The sequence below is a fragment of the Mytilus trossulus genome, chromosome 1 (assembly GCF_036588685.1).
Source record: "Mytilus trossulus isolate FHL-02 chromosome 1, PNRI_Mtr1.1.1.hap1, whole genome shotgun sequence".
Lineage (NCBI taxonomy): Eukaryota > Metazoa > Mollusca > Bivalvia > Mytilida > Mytilidae > Mytilus > Mytilus trossulus.
This window is the reverse complement of record NC_086373.1, coordinates 97,149,705-97,174,696: the sequence shown is the minus strand read 5'-3', so window position 1 is coordinate 97,174,696 and position 24,992 is coordinate 97,149,705. Positions and strand designations below refer to the sequence as shown.

The window sequence follows — 24,992 nt, the reverse complement described above, 5'->3', positions numbered from 1 at the left end:
CAAATAATTATGACGTCTGGCAAGGCTATTTTAATTTTTTTCTGGGACGCCTTGCCAGACGTCATAATTATTTGGACTATACAAATCCTTGTCAGCTCTTAAAATTTTGTATATATATGCTTTAAATAAAAGGAAGATTGAAACTCATATATCGAAAATAAACTGACCAAGCCATGGTTAAAAAAGTAAAATGGCCAACAAAAAAAAATAGTATGCAAAACACTACATATAGAAAAAGGACCCATAATAAGAATTAGTGGTAATCTCAGGTGCTTCAAATGGGAAAGCCGATCTGGCTCCACGTGTATGTGGCACCCATCGTGTTGCTCAATAATTTGTGTTGTGTCATGTGCATCTAGTATGATGAAATTTGTTCAATAGAACCATGAAATGTACTGCTATAGAATGTTTAACAACCGTGATTACTTATCAGAGTCTTGCACGGTCAAACAGACCTACCAAATGATATAAGGGGCGCTACTACTGTTTGGAAGGGGTGGGACATGGACGAACTTGTTCTTCTTGTACATAGAATTATATCTTCCAATGAATCTGGAGCTGAATGCCTAACAAATAAATATATTTATTTTTTCTAGTTGCTTAATACGCTTGATTTTTTGCTTATAGTTTTTAAATTCAGACTAAATTTTTATTTATACTTATGGAGCCAAATCTGTTTTACAGTAGAATTTTCCTAAAAAAAATTACCATGAGCAGGACACTATTAAGACATGGCATTGACACATGGACTTCAGTTGGGAAGATGGACCCTCTAGTCTCTACAGAGTAGTTCAAATAGTTAAAAAATTTAATATATTGAAATATGCTAAAACAGTTCCTGCTTATGCTTTGATCTGATCTCCCTTTTAAATTCTGCATTACATTATCAGAACCAAATGAGATTATTTATATATGTACTTATTTACAAATTAGTTTTTTTTTTGTTTTTTTCTATCTATATGCTAATTTATGTTTTATGTCTGCTATTAATACTTTGCTAGTCATGTGTATTTGTTGGAACTTAAATCTGGTTTATTTTGCATGTTGTCTGATAAAAAGCAAAAAATACTGCACCTGAAGGAACATTCAAAACAAAAAGTCATAACCTCTGCCACATTACAAGCATGGAAAACAACTGTAACATTTTTGAATTGGTACAGGTATTTCCTTATTTGTGGAAAAGGATGGATTAAACCTGGTTTAACATCTAGCTATACCTCTCACTTTTATGACAGTCACATAGATATTCCATTATACTGACAACAATGTCTGAGCAAAACAAACAGACATAAACGGTAAACTTATCAAAAATTTTGATATGTTCAGCAGTCAACATTGTGTTATAATCTTAATCACATGACTTTTCAACTATAAAGAAAAACAAAAGGGCATATAGACACTCTATAGACAAATTACATATTCAAAAGTCCACAATTAATAAATATGAAATGACTGCCATTAAAAAAAGGTACCTGGTAGGTTAAGATGATGGAGTTAAACTATCATGGGACTAAAAACTCAAATCTTTGGTAATTTTTTTTCTGGCATATGTCCAAAGTTTTACCATATTTTAGTTTCAATATCTGTTTTTTTTCCCTAGTAAATACCAATACACCAAATCATAAAAAAATAACTTGAACTATAAAAACATTATTTTATTCAACTCACAGAAACTAGAAGAAAGTTGTTTAGAATTCACCAACTAAAATTAATCTGGAATCCTGGATTGAGTTTTTGTTTCAACAAATAATGACCTACCTTTTTCCAAACCTACAAACTGTTAAATAAAATGTGCCATAATATCCATTTCCACCTATGATAAACACACATGTTGAGAAATTAGTAGCTGACTGGAAGATTGTTCTGTTTAGTTGTTCACCATCATTCCATTCAGTTAAATAGCATTGTTTAGATGGGGTCATCTTAGCCCCTCCCCTCAATACATTTTTAAATGAAAAGAAACTTATTCCACTGTATCAATGTATTGTAATGTAGAGTTCCAAATCATGAACATCTTACAGAACTAGATTATCAAATCTTGTGTGCATTTTGACCAATATACCAAAATATGAATTAAAGAGAGATGCATACAAGTGTAAATGAGATAGCAAACTCATAAGTAACACAAACAAGCGCTGCATACATCAAAGAGAATTCATTCATTTTTTATACGTTGTATAATTTTCCTTCTAAACAATATAAAAATCCTTTTATCTATAGTAAAACAAATGAAATCAGTGCTATAAACTTAGGTCAATATAACCGTTTTTTAAAGCAGGAAATTGTAGCCATAAAACATATTTCTTATTCTTTTCTATCATGCCTAGTGGTGAGGGTATACTAAATAAATAACTGTGGTATCTTAATAAGTAAAAGATTCAAAAGCTTTGCTTCTTCTTTTGTGATCATAATTGCTTTTTGTAGACTTTCTCTGTTGGTCATCACTCACTATTATGTGTTTCAAACTTATTAAATGTATTGTCATAATGTGTAATGCAAACCTTTTGATTTTTGAGTTCAAAACAATATTTTAATGTCTTCAGATATTTAAAATTATAAGTTATTTCATCTGGATTCTTTTCACAGCAGACAAGTCAAATAAAACCAATGTGTACACAAATGAAGCCTGCTTTTTTTCTGTTAGTGTAATGTCTATGTGACTAAAAGGATGTGAACCTTTTGTGATTGAGTCACTGTCTTCTTGTATATATTAATACTCTGTTTTACTTGCTATTCCTGATTTAGTATACACATTTATGATACAATTACGGCTTTTAAAAAAGTATTTCTTGACGATCGATCCCTGTCAAATGTTTAAATTTTATTTGAAAAATTACCAATCACGTAAAATAAGCATTTGAAAATCAAGATACACGTAAAATTAAATAAAGAGGACACAGTGAACGAGGCACCTGTCTTGCACGACTGAATGTCAAATAAAAAAGTAAAAACAAGTTTAACGTGAAATAAAAAACAGCGACCAAGTTGCACAAAAATAACCCTTTACCACTCTCTTTTTTATACATGACATTAATTATAAACTCAAAACTAATAGATGACACTACCTAAGCCTAAAACAACACATCATAGTCTAGCATTTACAACAAAAGGAGAGTGAGAAAAAAACTTTTCAATTAATGGTATTCAATAAATGGTCAACTCCCATATCAAATATGATAACTGTTCTACTTAGGATAATAATAAACTAAATCTATAAACATAGTCTACTGAAACTATCAAATAAGAATGTCATACAGGTCATCCTTGCCAAGTAATTTAAAATCCACACAAGAATTTCACACAAGATAGTTTTTTCATATAGTTTTATGGTAGACAATGACAGATGATAAATAATGGCAGTGAGTTGACAATTATGATATACAATGAACACAATCTGTATTATAACTGAAATCCTTTCAGTCAGACATAATATTGTTTGTTTATCTAATACATTTGTTTCTGAACTAAAATGCATTTAAACATTATGACATAATGTAGAGATATGAATAAATGACACAATAAATGTTGACAAAGTTGTGATAATCTCTAAATATATATAGGGGGAGGTAACTGTTATAATCTCTAAATAGACATAGGGGGAGGTAACTTGGAAGTTATACTGTCTAATGGTGTCCATCGGGAAAGTTCAATGGCTTCAAACACTTCCTGAAAATAAAATAAAAATACATAGAAGATGATAACTGAACATGACATTAGTATTCTTTGATATAAAGTAATAAAGTTTTATGTAATATGATATGATCACAGATTTGATGTGTGGTTTAAAAAGCTGTTCTGTAAATACTTGAATTATAAAGCCAATACAGTTTTAATTGTTCTGGTATTAATGATGCTGACCATTACCCAAAAATGTGATTTATTGCTAGAAGAAATTATATAGCCTAATGATTCTTTACATGGAAAACCGTCTCAAAATTGTCTATTGTAGTTTTAAACAAAACCTTTGCTGCTTTAACTTGGAATAATACATGTATAAGAGAAAAAGAATATTCAGTAATGTTCAGTGATTGATACTGTTGATTTGGTTCATAAGTGATTCTTGTTTTTCAATAAAGATTAGACCATGGGATTTCCTGTTTGAATAGATTTACATTAGCCATTTTTGGGCCCTTTATAGCTTGCTGTTTGGTGTGAGCCAAGGCTCAGTGTTGAAGATCATACTTTGATCTTTATAGTTTACTTTTACAAATTGTGACTTGGATGGAGAGTTGTCTGATTGGCACCCTTACATGTAACACATCTTCTTATATCTATATGTACATACCTCACTTTGTTCCATAAAGTCTTTATTGTATCTAAACACATCTATCTCTAATTCTGGTTCTGAAGTAAAATAATATTCTATGTTAACATTTAAGAATAAAAGTAAATTAGATGTAATTAACATTTTTAATCACTTTTTCATATACTGAGAACCTCTGAACTTTTAACTTATACGAATTCACAACCTGTTCTTAAATCTTTAATTTGTATTTATATGAGGGATAAATAGGTTAAAAGATAGACAAAGTTCTTCTATACATCCAACTCCATCCCAACTTTATTTTAATGTATAAAGAAGGATCAAATAAAAAGACTTATTAAATTTGAGGGTCTCAGTGTTCTCCCAAGGATTTTTTTAAGGTGCAAAATTCAATAGCGCGTAATTCTTTTTATACTGAACTTTTGTGATCTGATTCAATCAGTCATAAATTTAAATCATGACATGCAATATGAATTATAATGCTTTGTGTTGTGTGTTTAATAATGCAGAGTATTAATGAATTACAAGAATATATATATATGAAATAAATTAAAGAAGTCAAAATATAAATGATATTCATCTCTGTACTCTCTGCCCTTTCTAAGGATATTGTTTCAAGATAGTGTTATTTTGTTGGAAAGACTGTTCCTCAATTTTGTCTTTATCCTCTTCAGTGTTGAAACCCCCCTCTCACAATAACTTTTGCTTATACCCCCTTTATATTTCTACGCCATGAAAACTCAGTCAGCCACTTGTCACTAAAACCAGAGACATGGTGCTTGCTGTTATTACTTGCCAAAACTTTAGCTTGGTTTGGATGAAGAGAAGCATTAACATCTGATTATACTGACAGCTGAGTGTAGAGGGAGGTGCATTCCCCTTTTTATTAGTATAAAAAAAACCTTCTACTTCCATCATCTGCCTTTTGTTTAGAATTCACCCCTATGTTATTTGCAGAGAACATGTTCATTCAGAATTAATAAAAATCAAATATGGTTAAGATATTTGGTATACAACTTTTTAAACAAAAACATTTTAATGAACAGCTGACCAGTTTCCGTAGTTTGACATTTTAATATTTACGCTTCTGTCATGGTCGTGTACATTATTGTTAAACCCTATCTTTGGCAGGTAAATATCAACATAACTCCGTTAAATTTAAGACCATTGAACGTTTTTACTAGTGACATTATACAGAATCTGCGGCGATTCCGTACCCGTGTTGATGGTCACATGCATATTTCCCAACGAACAGACTCACGATCTATTTTTCAATGATCATTTTACCTCTAAAAATATGACAGGTTGAAACAAGCAACATTTTTCACTTTCAATTTAAATAAATCTCTTCTCGCTATCTTTAATCAAATTTTATTTTATTTTTTTCAACTACAAATACTCTCATTCATAATTTCCATCGTAAATATCTTAAGCAATGTGTATTAAAATTTATCAAGTGTATTGCACACGTTCATTGGTTGTGTTTAAATAGATTCTTCTTCTCGAACCAATGAACAAAATCTTTATATAAATGGTCAAGTAATCACACACATGATGCGTAAATACAATGTATTTCCGATCTATTCCTTCAATTTTTGCACCGAAGTTATTATTTTTTTTAAATTTTCTTCTTAAAATATCTATCTTCTTGATGATCATTTACGCTATTACATGATAACATAGTCCGATAAGGCTGAGATAAGTGTGGCTCAGGTAAAACTAATTATCAGTTATTGCGTAACCTCTCAGTGGTGATCAGCAACTTGATAATTTTAACCAAAATTTATGATGAAAATGTGAAAATTAACACGCTGCGGGACCAAGTATTAAGGGACAGCAGCCAATGAAGACGCTGCGGGAATTACGAAAATATTATGAAGGCGTCATATCAGCCTGGGGAGAACACTGGGTCTATTCATTCAATGATTATATTGTTTCAGTTGAGGAATGCATCAAAAATTTTGTTTATGTTAAAGATCCCATTTTTTTTTACACACCTTCTAGTGTATCCATTTCGTCTTCTGCAGTAGCTGGTTCATGATGTGCCTACAAAACAGTTTAGTTCTCTCTTTATCACACATATATATGTTTATCACAGAAAATGATAGATGTATTGATAACATACATTAATATAGCATCTTGTAACAAATAATATCAAATGGGAATAACTACGGCTACAAAGATACTCAATATAAAAGACCATACATAGAGACTGTTAAAAGAGCGAAAAAGAATCTGAAAATACATAGAGACTGTTCAAAGAGCGAAAAAGAATCTGACCATTTAACAAAAAAAACTTTAAAAACTGTTTTTCTGTTATAATGTTTTGCTTGTTATTTCAAAAATTAAGAAATTAACTTCGTAAGCCATCAGTTTTGAAATTCTTGATCTTTCAGAATGGTAATTTTATTTCTTTTGTAGTGGTTAATGATTTTATACCATATATATTGTAATACTTTCTCATTCACATTTTCATTCAATAATATGTTATTTTTGGCAAACAAACAAAAATAGGTTTGATAATAAATTGAAAACTTAAAACAATATTTTGATTAAAATAATTGTTTACAACTTATATAAATTACATGATCATGTGATGAATGAGGTGCAGTATGGGATCCATAATACTGGTAATATGAGGCACTGTAAGGGTAATTATGACCATAATAATGACTGTAATGTACATCTCCAGATACATCTGGTGGCAGTGGTCTGAAATATAAAGTACAATTAAATCTTTTGTGATTGTTTATATTTATAAAGCTTCAGGAATGTGGAAATACAACACCCAAACTTTTCCCATAATCTAACAGAAAATTGAGTGTGTTCCAAATCAACTACTTGTTAAATTAAATTAATTTGTCTTAAATTAATTTCTGTACATTATGAATTAGGACAAACAGTAGGGACAAGTAAAAAATTGTCAAAGGCAAGTAAATTTTAGTAAAGTACTTGTCCTAATTTTGCATTTTAACAACCTGAAGCTGAATTTACAGTACTCTAGTTATTTAATGAGTAAAAATGCAACATGTTAACAATGGAAAGTTGGATAACTGTAGTAATTTAAATAATAAAGAGGTGTGGTATGACTGCTAATAAGAATACTATCTACCAGGGCATAAAGTAGGAGGATATAAACTATAGGGCACTGTATCTCCAACAATAATCAGGCCCCAGCATGTCATTTACAGGGTGCATAATTTTTTCCATCAACTCTTAAAGTTCCATAACTCATGCATGACAAGAGTGAAAAATAGTAAATGTTTATTTTTGTTACTCTTACATGGCGATACATATATATAGATTAGATTGTCTTTGTAAACATTACCTTTTAGGAGTAGCTAAACTAACTCTTATTGGTCTACGACTAATTCCAGGAAAATGTTGCATTTCAATAAGAGCTCTCTGTTGATCGTTCTCCTCTGTAAATCTAATAAAGCCATAACCTTTACTTCGTCCTGAACTGTCAGTCACAACTAAAACAGAATTAAAATGTCTTTCAAATTATTTCTTGTTTCGATCAATAGCATCAGTGTCTGTCTTATATGATTTAGTAAAATTAAAAGTACAGGTCAGAGAAATGAAAATAAAGAATAAAAACATGGAAATTCAACAAAATAAAATGTTTCAATACTATAAACTTTATAAATGGCAAAACTGAGTATAAAGGAAGCTTAATTAAATATTTAAGTTATTGTATTACAAAAGCATGAAAATAAAAATTTCTTAGATATTAAAGGCACAAAATGTAAAAGAATTAATGTGTTCCTTTACAAAGCATCTATTAATTATATACTACAAAAGGATGGACAAAAAATGAAATTGCTACAGTTGAAGAAAATTACTTTGAGGAGATCTACATGAACTATATCTCTAAAAATATGCCTAGTTTAACAGGTGTCAACATCATCTGATAATAAGGGGAACAAATAACTCAGTTAAATCAAATTTGCTTAAAATTGACCTCGTGGCCTGAGGTAATTTTTAACAAACTTACTTTTAACAGATCTACATGACCTATATCTCTTAGCAAATGCTTGATATAAAACATAGTCATCAACATCATCTGATAATTCTCCAACAAACAAGGAATACTCTGGTCTAAAAAATAAAAAGTTAAAGTAGTTTTATATGTTTTACTCTTCATGAATCTTCCTCTATGATATTGATATCAAACTGTTTATACATGACATCATTCATATTGACTTAGAAAGAAACCAATTGTAATCATTGTACAAGGCCAGGAAACCCTTATTGTTATAAAGCTTTCGGATATAATCTATAAATATGATATCATAATGAATCTGGCTTTGCAACTGATAAGCTTTATACTGTACATTTCTTATGCATACTCTTTTGTGTTTTTTGAACATATAAAACAAAAGATGTGGTGTGATTGCCAATGAGACAACTATCCACAAAAGACCAAAATGACACAGACATTAACAACTATAGGTCACCATACGACCTTCAACAATGAGCAAAGCCCATACCGCAAATCCGCTATAAAAGGCCCTGATAAGACATTGTAAAACAATTCAAACGAGAAAACAAACGGCCTTATTTATGTAAAAAATGAACAAAAAACAAACATGTTAGACATAAACAGACGACAACCACAGAATAATGTATACTTTTCTATGGATATTTTTACACGTAGACAATTTCTACATTGGCTAGAGGTATAGGGGGAGGGTTGAGATCTCAAAAAACATGTTTAACCCTGCCACATTATTGAGCCTGTCCCAAGTCAGAAGCCTCTGGCCTTTGTTAGTCTTGTATGATTTTTAATTTTAGTTTCTTGTGTATAATTGGGTCCTACTAAAATGCGCCCGGGAGCGCCCGGGTGAAGAAAAAGCGCCCGGGGAATAACAAATAGCGCCCGGGAGAAAAGAATATGCGCCCGGGAAAAATGTGTAGATATTTTATTGGCCAGAGATAAATTTGTGTCGATGAAATAAGTTATGTACATCGATTTTTTTTTTAAATTTTAGACAATTAATTTGCAAATTCAGATAATAGACATTTATAATAAAGTACTATTAAAGGGGCACTAGCTGTCAAATTCATGGTCACCAATTTGACTTAAATTCTCATATTTGATTAATAACAATGTAAAACATTTATCCAATCTATCAAACGTTTAAAATAAACAGTTTACAGAGCATGGGGTAGATGATATGTAGGTTCGTTTCGTGTGTATTTAAATCCAGACGCCATCTAATTAACTATCGATTTGACCTCAGATGACCATATAAGCGATGTAAACACAAATAAAGATATGAATAGGTTAAACCAGCACGTGCAATTGGATTTTTATAGGTCTGTTTGATTTGAATTTATAGATTAAAAATATAAGTTTCTCATTGTTTTTAACCGTATAAGAATGATTTATGTGGATCGAATTAGTAATCAAATGATTTACCGTAGTTTCACTTTCATTGTTGACATTTTTTTTCTTTAAATAACCAGTTCACGTACAATGCATGCGTTGTCAGTCTCTAGCTAGGGGTTAAATTAAGTTCACATGAATACCGGTTAGAATGATGATGACGTTTTCACTTGCAAGTGAATCAGTCAAAAATTATGTATAATCGCTTATTTCAACAAAATTAAAGCAAATTGATTGCTAAAAGCAAATTATTATTTCATTATTCCAATTTAATTAATGATTAATCTAAAAAAAAATATACTTTAATTTTTTATATATATCGTAGCTAGTGCTCCTTTAAAACAGGTATGAATTTTTCAAAGTTTACAATAATATATGAATACTATTTCGAAAGACAGATAATAATAGATCACAGTTTATGCGGAAGATTTATAAAATGTGAAACTTCAAAAGACATGTTTTTCAAAAACAATATTAAAATGAAAAATGTAAAAAAACAACTTAAATTAAATTCCTGATAAGCATATATATCGACATTAAAACAGTCAAAGTTTTAGTTTTAAATTATAAAAAGATATAAACAACACTTTCGATGTAGCATCGTACATATCCCAATTTATATTAAGGACAAAACAAGCAATGATTTTTTTTAAGGAAAAAAAAAATTGTTATAAAATATTATTATTTTATTCCCCCGGGCGCTAATTTTCCTTCCCCAGGCGCTTTTTCTTCTCCCCGGGCGCTTTTTCCTTTCCCGGGCGCTCTCGGGCGCTCCCGGGCGCTTTTTAGTAGGACCGGTATAATTTGAAGTTTAGAATGACATCCATTACCACTGAATAGTATATTATATATTTGTTTAGGGGCCAGCTGAAGGACGCCTCCAGGTGCAGGAGTCTCTCGCTGCATTTAAGACCTATTGGTGACCTTCTGCTGTTCTATGGTTGGGTTGTTGTCTCTTTGACACATTCCCCATTTCCATTCTCAATTTTAATATCTTGAGTGATTTTACATGAAAAATGTACCATACTTTAATATAAGTTGTTACACTATCTTACAACGGTGTACTGTCTTTACCATATCCAGCACTGTTTAGTTTAAATCTTCTGACCTGGAAATATAAAGTGATCTTTAATCTCACATATTTACTGTACAATTAAACATTTCGACATTACATACATGTTACTATTCATTATAATATATCCAGCATTATCTATTATCTTGTTTGAATCTTTTTAAAATAAGCATTTTGTTTGTACAATTTTTATATGTAGTTCAATCTCCTTCACTAGCAGAGGTTGTTCTCATGTCTTTTTTTTTTTTTTTTTTTAGCTTAGTTCACACCTAACCAGTTCAGCAGGTTATAAAATTCATCAATACATTTTGCATTTATAAGCATGGAAGAAACTTTTTAACCAGTCTTTGTATATAATTTTTCAAATTCATTTTTCTATTTATTTAGGAAGTCTGACTGTTTTGGACTATCTGTATTTGCACACCTAAAATAAAACTAATTGGTGTTTCATCTGAATCCTTAGGCTTTTTTTAATAAAGACATCATTTCAATCTTTTATGACAAGCTGAAATGAAGGAAAATTGGTCTTCCACTTATATATATATATAATTAATGACTTCACACATTGAAAAAAAACCACTTTCAATCTAAGTAGGCTGTAGCTATACATTTTTTTCCAAAGGTCAACAGAAATGCTTAGTAACCTACTGGAGTTGTCCCTGGTATCACCTTTCCATTTAATTTTAATAAAGCTTCTTGTGCCTTGTCTTTGTCTGTAAAGTCAACAAAACAATACCCTGCTGGCAAACTGTAAACAAAACATAATCTATTACTGTAAATGTACTTTCAATGTGGTGTTTTTTCAGGGGTACATTTTAATGAACGTAGATACATTGTAATGTACATGCAAATACAAACACAATTTGGTCTATTTTCAGTAATACACCAGTATATATATTTGTGTTAATTTCTGCAGGCCATTTTTTCTTGTATTTAATATTTGTTTTGTGCCTTAATCTCTTTGTGTTCTCTTGTCTTTACCCTATCCAGCATTGTCCAGATCTTCTTTCATCAGCAATACTGTAACAAGTTTGTAAAATTGATATGAAAATTTAAGTACAAATACAGTATGAAGCCTGAGCTAATCATCACTTTAAAAAGAAAAATATGTTGATATGGAGTCAAGCTGTACACTTAAGGTGAGAGGTACGTAAATGAACGCCTCTAGCGAAAAACGGGAAAATCGACGTCTGTTGTTATGGGAGTTATCTCCCGTACACCACAAAAAAAGTTTTCAAGATGTCGGAATATGTTCCGCTTCGTCGGAATAATGATCAATAATGGTATTGAATGCACCTCATCATAATATATCAAAAATTGAAGTATGTAAATGAAATATCTTGTCACAGTTAAACAGTGCTTCCCTCCCATGAAAATAAAGTAACTTGGCTTTACGTGATAGCCGGAGAGTGAGCTGACCAACTTTAAGCTTGCAAGAACTGCTATTAATTACCATAATCGTTTAGAACTACAAAACTGTTTAAAAGAACAAAGAATCGGTCTCGGAAGTATTTTGTATATGCATTGGGGTAACTGTACATACACTAACTTACTACACGCCGGTAATCGGCACATATCAGAGACTTAACTTGAAAATCGGGAATGTTGATATGGGACGTGAAAACGAAATGTAGTATTGATAAGCATATTACAAACATGTACTGTGATGCATTACACACATACACTCACACAATAACAACTTAAAGCATACTCAATAAAATGTCATTTTATTATTTGGAAATTCTATAGCTAAAGTAGTCACAGACTTACATTCAGTCATGCACTTGCATTCAAAGAAATAAATTTATTTCTCAAAGCAATTGTGAAAACGTCTAGCACGTATTCAATCTTCGACAATAGGTTAGTTCTTATCCTCTTGTTTTGATATTCCTGTTGTATAACTAGTTTCGCATTTAAATATAAACATATGGATGTTCATACAAACAAAAAAACTTTCTTTATAGTGCTTTCTTTCACGTCCGCGATATGGTCTATAAATAGAATTTGAAAATGAAAGTACTAGTTAAAAAAATGTTACACATTGCTTTTCACTCTAGTTGAATTGAATGGAGCATTGTGAATTACAAGCTTCTAGCATGAAAACGCGGTAATTAGGGAAAAATAAAGCTCTGCTGCATGAAAATCTCTCTTTAATTCCACTTGAAAGATGAAATAATTTGCAAAGTATATAAATATTATACTGAAGATTTAGAAATTTCTGCGTGCATCAATCAATTCATTTTAAAAAGCGCAAAATTTCGTAATTACTTATTTCGATTAAAGTTGATGTTGTTTGAATACATGTGGCACAGTGCAAATGCTGCTATTAAAAGTAAGAATATGGGATTTTAATTTTGCTATACGTATTTTCTTGTAAATTTTCACAATATTTAAAACAAATAATTCTGAAGTATGAACAGAAAAATTGTTGGCAAAAATTACGAGGCACATAATGCCGTTGGCGATGTCAAAACGCTGCAACAGATAGTTAATACTTTAAAACTCCATCGAAGACGGTTCTTCAAATCACATGCAGCATTTCTATTCAGTTCATTGTTAGCTTAGTCATTACAGCTAACAAATAGTATGGCGGCTTTGTGAAAAATTGTGCACATCCTGCTACAAGCATGAAATTTGGCAAACAAATTTAGACTGGATACTAGTACATTTATCAGAGAGGTCATCTAATGTGTGTTCAAAGTCCGTGTTGAACAATATATAAACAACACATAGCTGAGAGGGGGATAGAGCAGACTGTTACCCCGAGGAAACAGTGTCAACCGCGAAGAAGCAAAGGTTGACCATACTTTTTCAAAGTGTATTTTTTTGCAAAAATCTAATCCTTCCAGGAAAAAGAGGAGGTATTGAGGGTGTACACGAATAGCGCACAGTACAGTTTTACAGAAACCCCGACTAACAAAAATATCAAAAGATAAATAAGTTGGAATGTAAATACATTTGATTTTAAGTATTCATTGCTGTCAATATAATAATGGAACAAAACCGACGATAGGGAAAAATGTAGGGATAATATGCTTTAAACTTCAAAAACTATTTTGTTCGGCTTTTGCCTAAAATTCAGTTTTATCACACATCTCCTTTTTGTGTCATAAATTAAACACATCAATTAAAGTACTAGTCTGTTGTGATTGAAGTATGTGTTCCGTTCTTGTGCCATTGAAACATAATTTTATATATTTTATATTCATGATTTTCTGCAAGTACCGGGTGAATAGAATTTTACTTTTGTATTTTATTTTGCACCCGCCGTAGCAGAGGGGCATTAAGTTTTACACTTGTCCGTCAGTCCGTCCGCCCCAAAATTGGTTTCCGTTTTTTTACTTTACTTTGCCTCAACCAAATGTTAGGAAACTTATACACAATGCTTAACACAGATTAAGTTTAAATTAATAAATCAGTTTGAACTAGTTATAAATACAAAGGATCTTGTATAATCACTGAAAAAAAAATTAGGTTATTCGTCCTTTTTTTCAGACATGGTAATATTCTCTAAAGCGCATTAGTAGTGCTGAAGAGTTCGGTGACCCCTTGAAAATTATATATCAAAAGAAAGGAAAATAATACCTCAAAAACATTTAATTTTTATAGAAAAATCGTGGGATTGGTTTTAAGTGCAGAATAAATTAAGCTTGAAATTTCTTTTTTTGTGTTCAAATTTGAAGTTATGTCTATGAACTTTATGTTGTATCATTACCATTTTCAAATGTCTGGAACTCGGAAACTAGATTAGTTACCATATTAAATTTTTCGATTTTTCATTATATTTTTAAAAGTTCTACATGCATACAATTTCTTTTAACAATTGCAGGACAAGCCATTTACGTACCTGTTACCTTAATTAAAACACGTACAACAATACTTTTATAGATTTTCTTCATCTTGACTGATACAAAAACAAAGTAAGATTGCAAAAAGCATTGACTAAACATTGTAAATGTTAAAAATCTGTCAACAATGGGTAGATACATGTATATTCAGTGTACTCTCTGATGTCTTTTAACATTGTGATAATGTAATGCTATAATGCTTGAATTACTTTTATTAGGTCTTTCAACCTTTTAGGTTGAAAGACCTATTGGTTTTGTTCTGATTATTATTTTTTTTCTTCAGCCAACTTTTTTGTCCTTCGCTGTTTTTTTGTTTCGCAAGATGTCCCTTAGATAAATGAAACATGATATCGAACAGTTTATGCGCTTTTGAAACTGACACCGCGAAATGGAATACTTTCCAATATAAGAGTTATCTCCCCGAACACTGTTTTTCTTGTTATCGCTTAATCTTCACAACCGTATAAGAAACCGACAAATTTATTTTTCCAAATTGCTCGTTATATCCTCAGGATGTTCTGTTTTATTTTGACCGAAGCCGTATAGATTCCATATGAGAGTTATTTCCCCTTTTGTATTTGAAATTTTAAAAAGTATTTTTAACTGGAAAACCATAAGTGATAGAGGTCTAGGGTCTTTTGATTTGAGGTCCTTGGTCCAAAAAAATGAAAATGAGGTCAAGGTCATGTTAAGAATTATTATTTTGGCTTGTTATCTACTATTTTCAGCAATCATATAAGATATCGACAAAATATTTTCACTCCTTTGTTAGTTGCGACATGTCGTAACACATAAATTTTAGTTGTAAGGGTATGTAGACATTTGATGCAAGTTTTCCCCCCTTTTATATCTAATATTAGTTGTATGGTTATTTAACTGTTATACAATATAAGGTAGAGGCCTAGAGTCTTTTGATTTTAGGTTCATGGTTTATGACCTTGAAATTGAGGTCAAGGTCATAGGATAATTAGACGTTCTAGATTTTAACATTTGCTCGAAATTCATATTTATACATCATAAAGCCATAGAAACTGACATTTTCAACTGAATTTTAATATTTTCATATCAAAATAGATCCTTATTGGTTGAAAGACCTTCAATTTTTCTCTGAACAATTGGTTTTTAATTTAGATTGTAATGCATTATTTTCTAGAAACCAGATGGTATTTCAACTTTTGTCTACCAGAATCTTTATGAAATTTGTGGGTAGAATATTGGAGGAGCATGTGGGAGAAATCAATTAAAAGTAGTGAAAGCTGGCTACATACAAACTCCATCAATAATAATAATATACATCTGGTTAATTGTCAACTTTCAGACATATTTATATTTTTTAAAAGTACATGTATAAGTCACAAATATTTTTAAAGTAAATACAATGTATATATATTTGACATGTTTGGTAAAACTTATATTTAAACATGTGAACTGAACTGCATTTACTTATTTAAGAAAACCAGTTCTTAATTAGTTCTTTAGATTCTGTATTTTATTAATTGTGTACATATGATAAAACTATATAAACCTACCCTGTAACTTTGTTTAACTATATAAACCTACCCTGTAACTTTGTTTAACTATATAAACCTACCCTGTAACTTTGTTTAACTATATAAACCTACCCTGTAACTTTGTTTAACTATATAAACCTACCCTGTAACTTTGTTTAACTATATAAACCTACCCTGTAACTTTGTTTTTGATGATTTTCAGGGATCTTATTGTTATACCCATATTCTGGAAACCTTTTGTTATAAATTCTTCATCCCAGTCTGATTCCAACTGTAAAATAACAAAATAAAAATTCTTGTAGTTATATGTTATATAATTCAGATTACACTGAGTACATGTATAGATCTATGTACACTGAGAGCAAAGTTTTAAAAAAACAGAAGAATTATTTCGACGAAAGAACAACTTTATCAGTGACAAATACTGTTTGGTTGTTCTACCTACAAAATTATAAAAGTATCCATTGGGTGGCACAAAATTTGTCAAAATTAAACAAGAGAATATTTCAAATGTAATGTAACAATACAGAGATTTATATTATAACTTATAAAATTATAAAGGTGATCTGTAATTTTGTCAGTCTGTAAAACAAGAAGATAAAATTGAGAATGGAAATGGGGAATGTGTCAAAGAGACAACAACCCGACCAAATAAAAAAAAACAACAACAGAAGGTCACCATATTAGAGAATATTAATCACACAACTTGTCACTTGTCAGTTATAAAACTAATTATATACTTGTTATTGAGAGATGACTGGGGAGGAGAACTTTTCGTGGATTTATTATTCATTTTCATCTGATGCTTTACAAGTTATATTTTACTGTTGATTTGTCATGCAATTATTTATTTCTACTTTTGTACATAACTCTTTCATGCCTTTTTTGCAGAATATTAATTTTCATCCTTTCTTTGCAAGTTTATTAATTTTCAGCACTAACATGTACCAGGCCGTGACATTCATTTTTAAGATTCTCCTGTTTAAAGAGTGATATCCTGCACTGTAGGAGAGCATGCATCCACCAGACCACTGAAATATTCATGACCTTAGGCTGATGATTGCCCTGAGGTTAACCAAGTCATTTTTTAAAATCAATTATTATAGATTAGACTTCAGCAAAATCAAACAGATATGCAGTATCATACTGAGTATGGGATTTGCTACTTGTTGAAGTCCCTATAGTTGTTAATTTGTATGTCCTATGGTCTCTTGTGGAGAGATGTCTCATTGACAATCATACCACATCTTCTTTTTTTATACTTATCTCAATGTAAACATTGAATGGAAAAAGATCGAGAAGACCACAAATACTTTTACAAAATTTCAAGAAGACAACCTTTTCTAAAATGCAAGTCAAGTACCTTGTGTATTAAGATATATTATATAGGATTTTTTTTTTCTGAGACAAGTGCCTGTGCCTTATATCACAGGAGTTTGAAATCCTTTCAATAAGGGGGTAAAAATATACCAAAGTCGACTATCACAGTAGAGCTTCTCTCAGCTCTACTGTGATAGTCGACTTTGGTATATTTTTACCCCCTTATTGAAAGGATTTCAAACTCCTGTGCTTATATGTAAGTTACATGTCATTTTACATGGGAAATTTGTAAACTTAGATAGAATATGCCTTATCATCTTACATCTCCCATCCATAACGTTGGAGTAGTACAAATTACTGCCATTTCTACTTTTCAATGCATGTTACAAAAAAATCACGTTGTTTACATTTAAACCGGAAGTCATAAAACTAACCCAAAAGTCAAATGCGGACAGAACTAATTTAACCAAGAACTAGTGACGTTTTCAACAAGGACCACACGTGTTTTGAAATGGAAGTTGTTGTTGGAACGTATGAAGAAGTTTTGCTCGGTTATAGACTTGTCAAATTAGGAGAGGTAAACATTTTCAAGTTAACAAACGAAATCAAGACCTACAGGCTACACATACAATTTCTCACTTTCAGTCCACCACAGGCATAGGTATTTGTCTCTGTTATTTTTTACTGATCAAAATATCTTTATTCAGCAAAATAGCTCATCTCACATTTTTTTTTAAAAATTACACTTCCATTCAGCAGTCCTCAATAGTGGGTCTCATTTCCATTGGGGTCTTCACGTGATGCAGGATTGCCCATATTTTTGTAAGCCTCAGTTGTAAGCATGACACGTGAAAATTATTGTGCCGTTTTAGGGAAATAAATATAGCGGGACACAGAAAATTACAAAAAATGAGAATTGCTTACGTACATAGTGGAAGCGTGATCTGGGATCAGAAACACCCAAATGTGACCTCAATAGACCACTTTAAAATTCATCCGTCACCGGAAAAAACTCGTCAATTATACATGCCTTTATGACGTCATTTACCAGATAGAGGGGGTTGCCTGTATCCCTGCACTATTAATGTTCATCAAGCGTCTTAGTGATCGTCATTGTGCAGGATAAACTAGAAATAATTGTTGTTCTGTAGGTACTTAATGACAATTCCCTAATGACAGCAGTGCTGATTGTTAATTTTGAGAATTCAATTTGCCAAATAATTTGTACAATATATAATTATAGTTTTTCATCCACTCGCTTAACATTGGAACGGAAGTGACGACGCCCCTAAACACACAAATGATGTTCACTAAAACCAGAGTTTTTGATGGAAATGCATCGAACTCGAAAGTTGTCTATACACCTTAATGATTGCTATTTTGAAAATTGAACTGGTTGCCGAAAGAATCTGCGCTGCTTGGAGGTTGTGATGTCATACATTGTACAACAATCACTTTTTGTGGTGTCAAATATTTTGTATAATGAAGTCACAATTTTAAGATAACCTTTTTGATGTCCAGTTATGACAGACAAATAGCAATATTAATGTGTATCCCACAGGCACTTTGTCTTCTATCCATGGCAAGATCTACCAAGTCTTCTATCCCTATAGTATACAATGAGTCTTTGACAATGTATATTACAACACATAGGGATAGTAGATCTTGCCATGGATAGAAAACAAGTGTCAAATCTAAATATCCAATATGAAAATTTGAGTCAAATATGTGAACGTCTGACAGCTCAGTTGTCATTTTACAGTGTACAACTTATTTTTACTGAATTACTATTTTTACTTTTCAGAAATGGCAGTTTGAATTAAGTTTTACTGATAATTCCCATACAGGATGCATAAAAACTATTGCTGTATCAACCAAAGGTATTCTGGCATCAGGAGGCACAGATGAGAACATCAAGTTGTTTAATTTAAAGAAAAGATCAGATTTGGGTTCTCTTGTTCATCATTCAGGTATGATTGTTTCTATTACCACTCCCGGTTATTATATTTAATTGGTAATTGTTATTTTTCAAACAGAAACAAGTGTAATTTAATAAGTCTCCGTTAATAATATCCTAATTGCATCAAAGGCAGCTGCCATATTTCTCATTCTATTCAGATTCAATTACACAATCCAATCTTTAACAAGTCAAAGGTATGAAAAGATAAATATATGAACCATATTTAGACAAGCATCAATGTATCTAACAAAAAAATTTACATGAAAATCTTATCCCAATTATGATGCTTTGGGAACATGAACATCAGAATAACATGAATGGTACATGTGATGTAGAAAAGGACACTTTTTAGTGCTCTTCAATTCAGCAAAATGTTGCAACCTACGAAATGACATCAAATGCAAAATTGAGATTTTTATTAAATATATTTAAAACTATCACATGAGATACATGTATACAAAAAAGAAACACTAACACTATTTTTTACAAACCATAGTTTGAATTTAACTCAAACTTAATGTTTCAGTTTCTTTCACATTTGAGTTATTTTAAGAGTGAATTTCTCATGTTCATCGTCATAATCAAAGTTTTTTTACAGGCATAAAATAAAGTTCTAAGATTTAAAATCATACTGAGATATATAAAAAAAAAAAAAGACTTTTCACAGATTTTTTTTGGTCAGTTATCATGTGTGTAAGGTTTCAGGAAATTGCAAAAATTGTTCAGTTTTGTCTTGCGGTATTTTACAATATTGATCTTGGAAGTGAATTCCTCGTACATATTTGTGAAATAACTTAATATCTGGTAATAATTTATTTGTTTTTATCTCATTTTAGGGTCAGTTCTTGGAGTAGAATTCTATAAAGGTAATCATATGTTTACTGTAAGTGAAGATGGATCTGTGGCAATCTGGAAACATTATACCTGGGAATGTCTCAAAACACTTAGAGGACACAAGTAAGTCAAGAATGTTTCAAAACACTCAGAGGACATAACATGCATAAGAAAGTCCAGAATATATCCCCCCCCCCAAAAAAAAAAAGGGGCAAAAAAAGGTTAAAGCTTGAAAAAGACTCCAACCTTTCATGTCCCACAGTATTATAGTAAGCATTCTTCAAGTTCAGGGGTGTTCTATAAAAAAAATTCACAAACAAAAATCACTGGTTAATCATATCTGGTACATAGTTTCCTGTAGGTGAGCTGTAAACCAGATAAAAGATATATAGTCCCATTTCTGATTGATCTTATGCTTGCTGAGAGCATGCTTTGCATTTGATTATATGTACATGTATGTATATAATAGTCTGTCTTGTCAAATGAAGTATAATAAATACTTTTGCCATCATTAAATGTTGGTGTAGTTCTCATCTACTCGTACAGTATTTTACTACCATACAAATGGGAGAAATTTTCCATAACTTCATAGAGTTTAACACTTGTTGAAAGTTACAGTAAAATTTCAAGAATTTAAGATTTATTATTCATTTGTTCATTCAGTGAGTCTGCTTACTGTTTTTGTCAGTGAACTCTGAAATACCTTATATTCATTGAATTTCCATTATTTTAGATCAGGAGTTAATAGCATATCTGTGCATCCCAGTGGTAAACTAGCCCTAACAGTATCCAAAGACAAGACATTGAAGACATGGAACCTCATAACTGGCAAATGTGCTTACACAACTAATCTCAAATCAGGTACTGTATATGAACAATGAAAACATGTTGCATCATCGATGGTTAGCTACCGTAATTATTTTCAATTAGAACCAATATTATGGCAATATACAAAGAAAATATGAGTTAAGAAATGTATTTACAAGTTAAATATGTGCAGATAGGATTAATTGTACAGAACTGTTTGTTGAACTACGTTGTCTGTGCCTCTTTTCGTCCGTCTGTCCTGCTTCAGGTTAAAGTTTTTGGTCGCGGTAGTGCTTGATGAAGTTGAAGTCCAATCAACTTGAAACTTAGTACACATGCTCCCCATGAAATGGTCTTATAATTTGAATGCCAAACTAGAAATTTTACCCCATTTTCACGTCAACTGAACATAGAAAATGATTGTGTGGATGGGCCATCCCTGTACTAGGGACACATTCTTTTTTATACGACCGCAAATTTTGAAAAAATTTTCGTCGTATATTGCTATCACGTTGGCGTCGTCGTCGTCGTCGTCGTCGTCGTCGTCGTCGTCCGAATACTTTTAGTTTTCGCACTCTTACTTTAGTAAAAGTGAATAGAAATCTATGAAATTTTAACACAAGGTTTATGACCATAAAAGGAAGGCTGGTATTGATTTTGGGAGTTTTGGTCCCAACATTTTAGGAATTAGGGGCCAAAAAGGGCCCAAATAAGCATTTTCTTGGTTTTCGCACTATAACTTTAGTTTAAGTTAATAGAAATCTATGAAATTTTGACACAAGGTTTATGACCACAAAAGAAAGGTTGGGATTGATTTTGGGAGTTTTGGTTTCAACAGTTTAGGAATTAGGGGCCAAAAAAGGGCCCAAATAAGCATTATTCTTGGTTTTCGCACAATAACTTTAGTTAAAGTAAATAGAAATCAATGAAATTTAAACACAATGTTTATGACCACAAAAGGAAGGTTGGTATTGATTTTGGGCGTTTCGGTCCCAACAGTTTAGGAATTAGGGGCCAAAAAGGGACCCAAATAAGCATTTTTCTTGGTTTTCGCACCATAGCGTTAGTATAAGTAAATAGAAATCTATGAAATTTAAACACAAGGTTTATGACTATTAAAGGAAGGTTGGTATTGATTTTGGGAGTTTTGGTCCCAACAGTTAAGGAAAAAGGGGCCCAAAGGGTCCAAAATTAAATTTTGTTTGATTTCATCAAAATTGAATAATTGGGGTTCTTTAATATGCCGAATCTAACTGTGTATGTAGATTCTTAATTTTTGGTCCCGTTTTCAAATTGGTCTACATTAAGGTCCAAAGGGTCCAAAATTAAACTTAGTTTGATTTTAACAAAAATTGAAACCTTTGGGTTCTTTGATATGCTGAATCTAAAAATGTACTTAGATTTTTGATTATTGGCCCAGTTTTCAAGTTGGCCCAAATCGAGGTCCAAAATTAAACATTGTTTGATTTCATCAAAAATTGAAAAATTGGGGTTCTTTGATATGCCAAATCTAACTGTGTATGTAGATTCTTAATTTTTGGTCCAGTTTTAAAATTGGTCTAAATTAAAGTGCAAAGGGTCCAAAATTAAACTTAGTTTGATTTTAACAAAAATTAAATTCTTGGGCCTCTTTGATATGCTGAATCTAAACAGGTACTTAGATTTTTGATTATGGGCCCAGTTTTCAAGTTGGTCCAAATCAGGATCTAAAATTATTATATTAAGTATTGTGCAATAGCAAGTCTTTTCAATTGCACAGTATTGTGCAATGGCAAGAAATATCTAATTTCACAATATTGTGAAATAGCAATTTTTTTTTTAATTAAGAGTTATCTTTCTTTGTCCAGTATAGTAAGCAAGAAATATCTGCAAGATTTTTTTTTAATTGGAGTTATCTTTCTTTGTCCAGAATCAACTTAAATCTTTGTTATATACAATATACAATGTATATTCACTTTTTACTACCAACTGATAAATTTAAATAATCTTTACCATTCAGTGATAACAAGCAGTTTTTTTACATCTTAATATTTTATGATGTATTTAAATGAGTAGTAATTGTTGCAAACTCCATTAGAATATTTTAATTGAAATTAGTTTTGGAATAAGGGAAAGGGGGATGTGATTAAAAAATTGGGTTCAATTTTTCTCATTTGAAATTTCATAAATAAAAAGAAAATTTCTTCAAACATTTTTTTGAGAGGATTAATATTCAACAGCATAGTGAATTGCTCTAAGAGAAAACAAAAATTTTAAGTTCATTTGAATACATTCATTCTGTGTCAGAAACCTATGCTGTGTCAACTATTTAATCACAATCCAAATTTAGAGCGGAATCCAGCTTGAATGTTGTGTCCATACTTGCCCCAACCGTTCAGGGTTCAACCTCTGCGGTCGTAAAGAGCTACGCCCTGCGGAGCATCTGGTTTACTTTGCTACTATAAGTTATATTCCCTTGACCCCTTATGATCCATAGAGGGTTAGTTGTATCCATAGGGGATGAGGCCGAAAGGCCAAATCTCCTATGGATTTTACTCACCCTGTATGGTCTTTAGGGGGTCAGTAGTGAACCATATAAAGAATGTATTACATGCAGGACTTTTCAGTATACTGTTAATGGTGACATCATTTATCATTTTGCTGTGATTCATTTTCATTTTGTTAATCCTTGATGGATCTGTAGGGGGCAAGAAGCAAACCATATAAAATACATAGTATAGGTCTGTAGGACCGATTAAAAAATTATTTGATTGCTTATCATCCAGTGGCAGATATTTGATCCATGTCCAGGATAAAGCCTGTTGAACAGAATGTTTTATCAGTGGTATATGTAAATGTGATCTCATTTGAACTCTTAAACTAGAAATAAATAAAAAGAGGATCTATAAAGTCAATACATGAAAGAATAAAATTGACAGTATTTAGATTAATATTCCTGAATTTTATATAAGAATTTGTATAAAAGTGCTAATCTTGCTCATACGGTATTGAATGTTGAAAATATGTTGTAAAATTCATGTATTTACTTTTAAATTATTATTTGCAGTTGCTGATTTGGTGTTATGGTCTACAGATGGAACATATTATGCAGTTGTATTTCAAACAAAGATAGATATCTATAAAGTAGAGGTGTGTATGTGTAAAAGGACTCAGAATTGTATATAGGATACGTAGGTTCATGGATTTCTGAACAAACCACTCTCAGGAAGCAGATAATTAAACAAAAAAAATTAATGCTGCCACACAACAACTGTTTACAGTACAGTCGATTCAACTTAATTGCATACCGCTTAATAGCATAATTCGGTTAATTGCATACTTTTCTCCTGCACAAAACCATTTCCCATTCACCTAATGTTAAATTGTCCGGTTATATGCATAGCCTTACAAGTGGCATTTCGGTTTATTGCATAGAAAATAATCGCCAGCTAGATATGCTCAGTTAAAACTGACGAGATTTTTGACCGGAAACGGCAATTTGGTAAGTATATTTTCTTGAATGCATATCATAATTTTCATTATTATTTCACATTTACTTGTGTGTTATTCAAATAAAGTTTTAAAACAGTATCTTTCGTGTTTATATGATTATAGAAAAGGCCTCGATGTGTACACAGGTAAAGTTTCCCATATTCTATTTTAAGCCTCGAGGTCATAAAAATGTCAATCAGCTGATTGTTGTAAAAACACAACCATTCTATGATCTTCTATCTCAAAAGGTGTTAATTATTGATTGGATTTCAAACATTGTTCATAGATTATATTTTGGGTGAATTTTTAAAACATTAACGCCTGCTAATTATCGATCATTATCCAATGTGTAATTTCGTAATTCAGCTTGGGTGATCTACATTTATGTTAAATATTACAGGGCATTTATATATGGTTGAAGAATTTTATATATCAATCTTGCCTTTTTAATATTTTTCTAAAAGAAAATTAACTTCTGATTATTATATTTTCTCACTTTCAACACTTGTGTCC

At 31.2% G+C, this 24,992-nt stretch overlaps 2 protein-coding genes across 2 annotated transcripts in view; one reads left to right on the top strand and one right to left on the bottom strand.

Annotated features, from left to right (window-relative positions):
- Nucleotides 1-3,306: 3,306 nt before the first annotated feature.
- LOC134692226 (tRNA selenocysteine 1-associated protein 1-like) lies at nucleotides 3,307-17,841 on the bottom strand. The gene is made up of 10 exons (XM_063552680.1): nucleotides 17,730-17,841; nucleotides 16,261-16,358; nucleotides 11,377-11,476; nucleotides 10,712-10,764; nucleotides 8,262-8,365; nucleotides 7,593-7,740; nucleotides 6,850-6,976; nucleotides 6,262-6,310; nucleotides 4,286-4,344; nucleotides 3,307-3,666 (listed from the first exon to the last, which is right to left on the bottom strand). Exons 1-10 carry the CDS (start codon nucleotides 17,769-17,771, stop codon nucleotides 3,583-3,585), a joined length of 864 nt encoding a protein of 287 aa, XP_063408750.1. The 5' UTR covers nucleotides 17,772-17,841; the 3' UTR covers nucleotides 3,307-3,582.
- LOC134692215 (p21-activated protein kinase-interacting protein 1-like) overlaps nucleotides 17,800-24,992 on the top strand; it is a 30,931-nt gene continuing 23,738 nt past the window's right edge. The window contains exons 1-5 of the mRNA XM_063552669.1: nucleotides 17,800-17,984; nucleotides 19,212-19,377; nucleotides 20,204-20,324; nucleotides 20,935-21,062; nucleotides 24,055-24,137. Of these exons, the coding sequence (XP_063408739.1) occupies nucleotides 17,919-17,984; nucleotides 19,212-19,377; nucleotides 20,204-20,324; nucleotides 20,935-21,062; nucleotides 24,055-24,137 (564 nt within the window). The 5' untranslated portion in view covers nucleotides 17,800-17,918. The remainder of the gene's footprint in view (nucleotides 17,985-19,211; nucleotides 19,378-20,203; nucleotides 20,325-20,934; nucleotides 21,063-24,054; nucleotides 24,138-24,992) is intronic.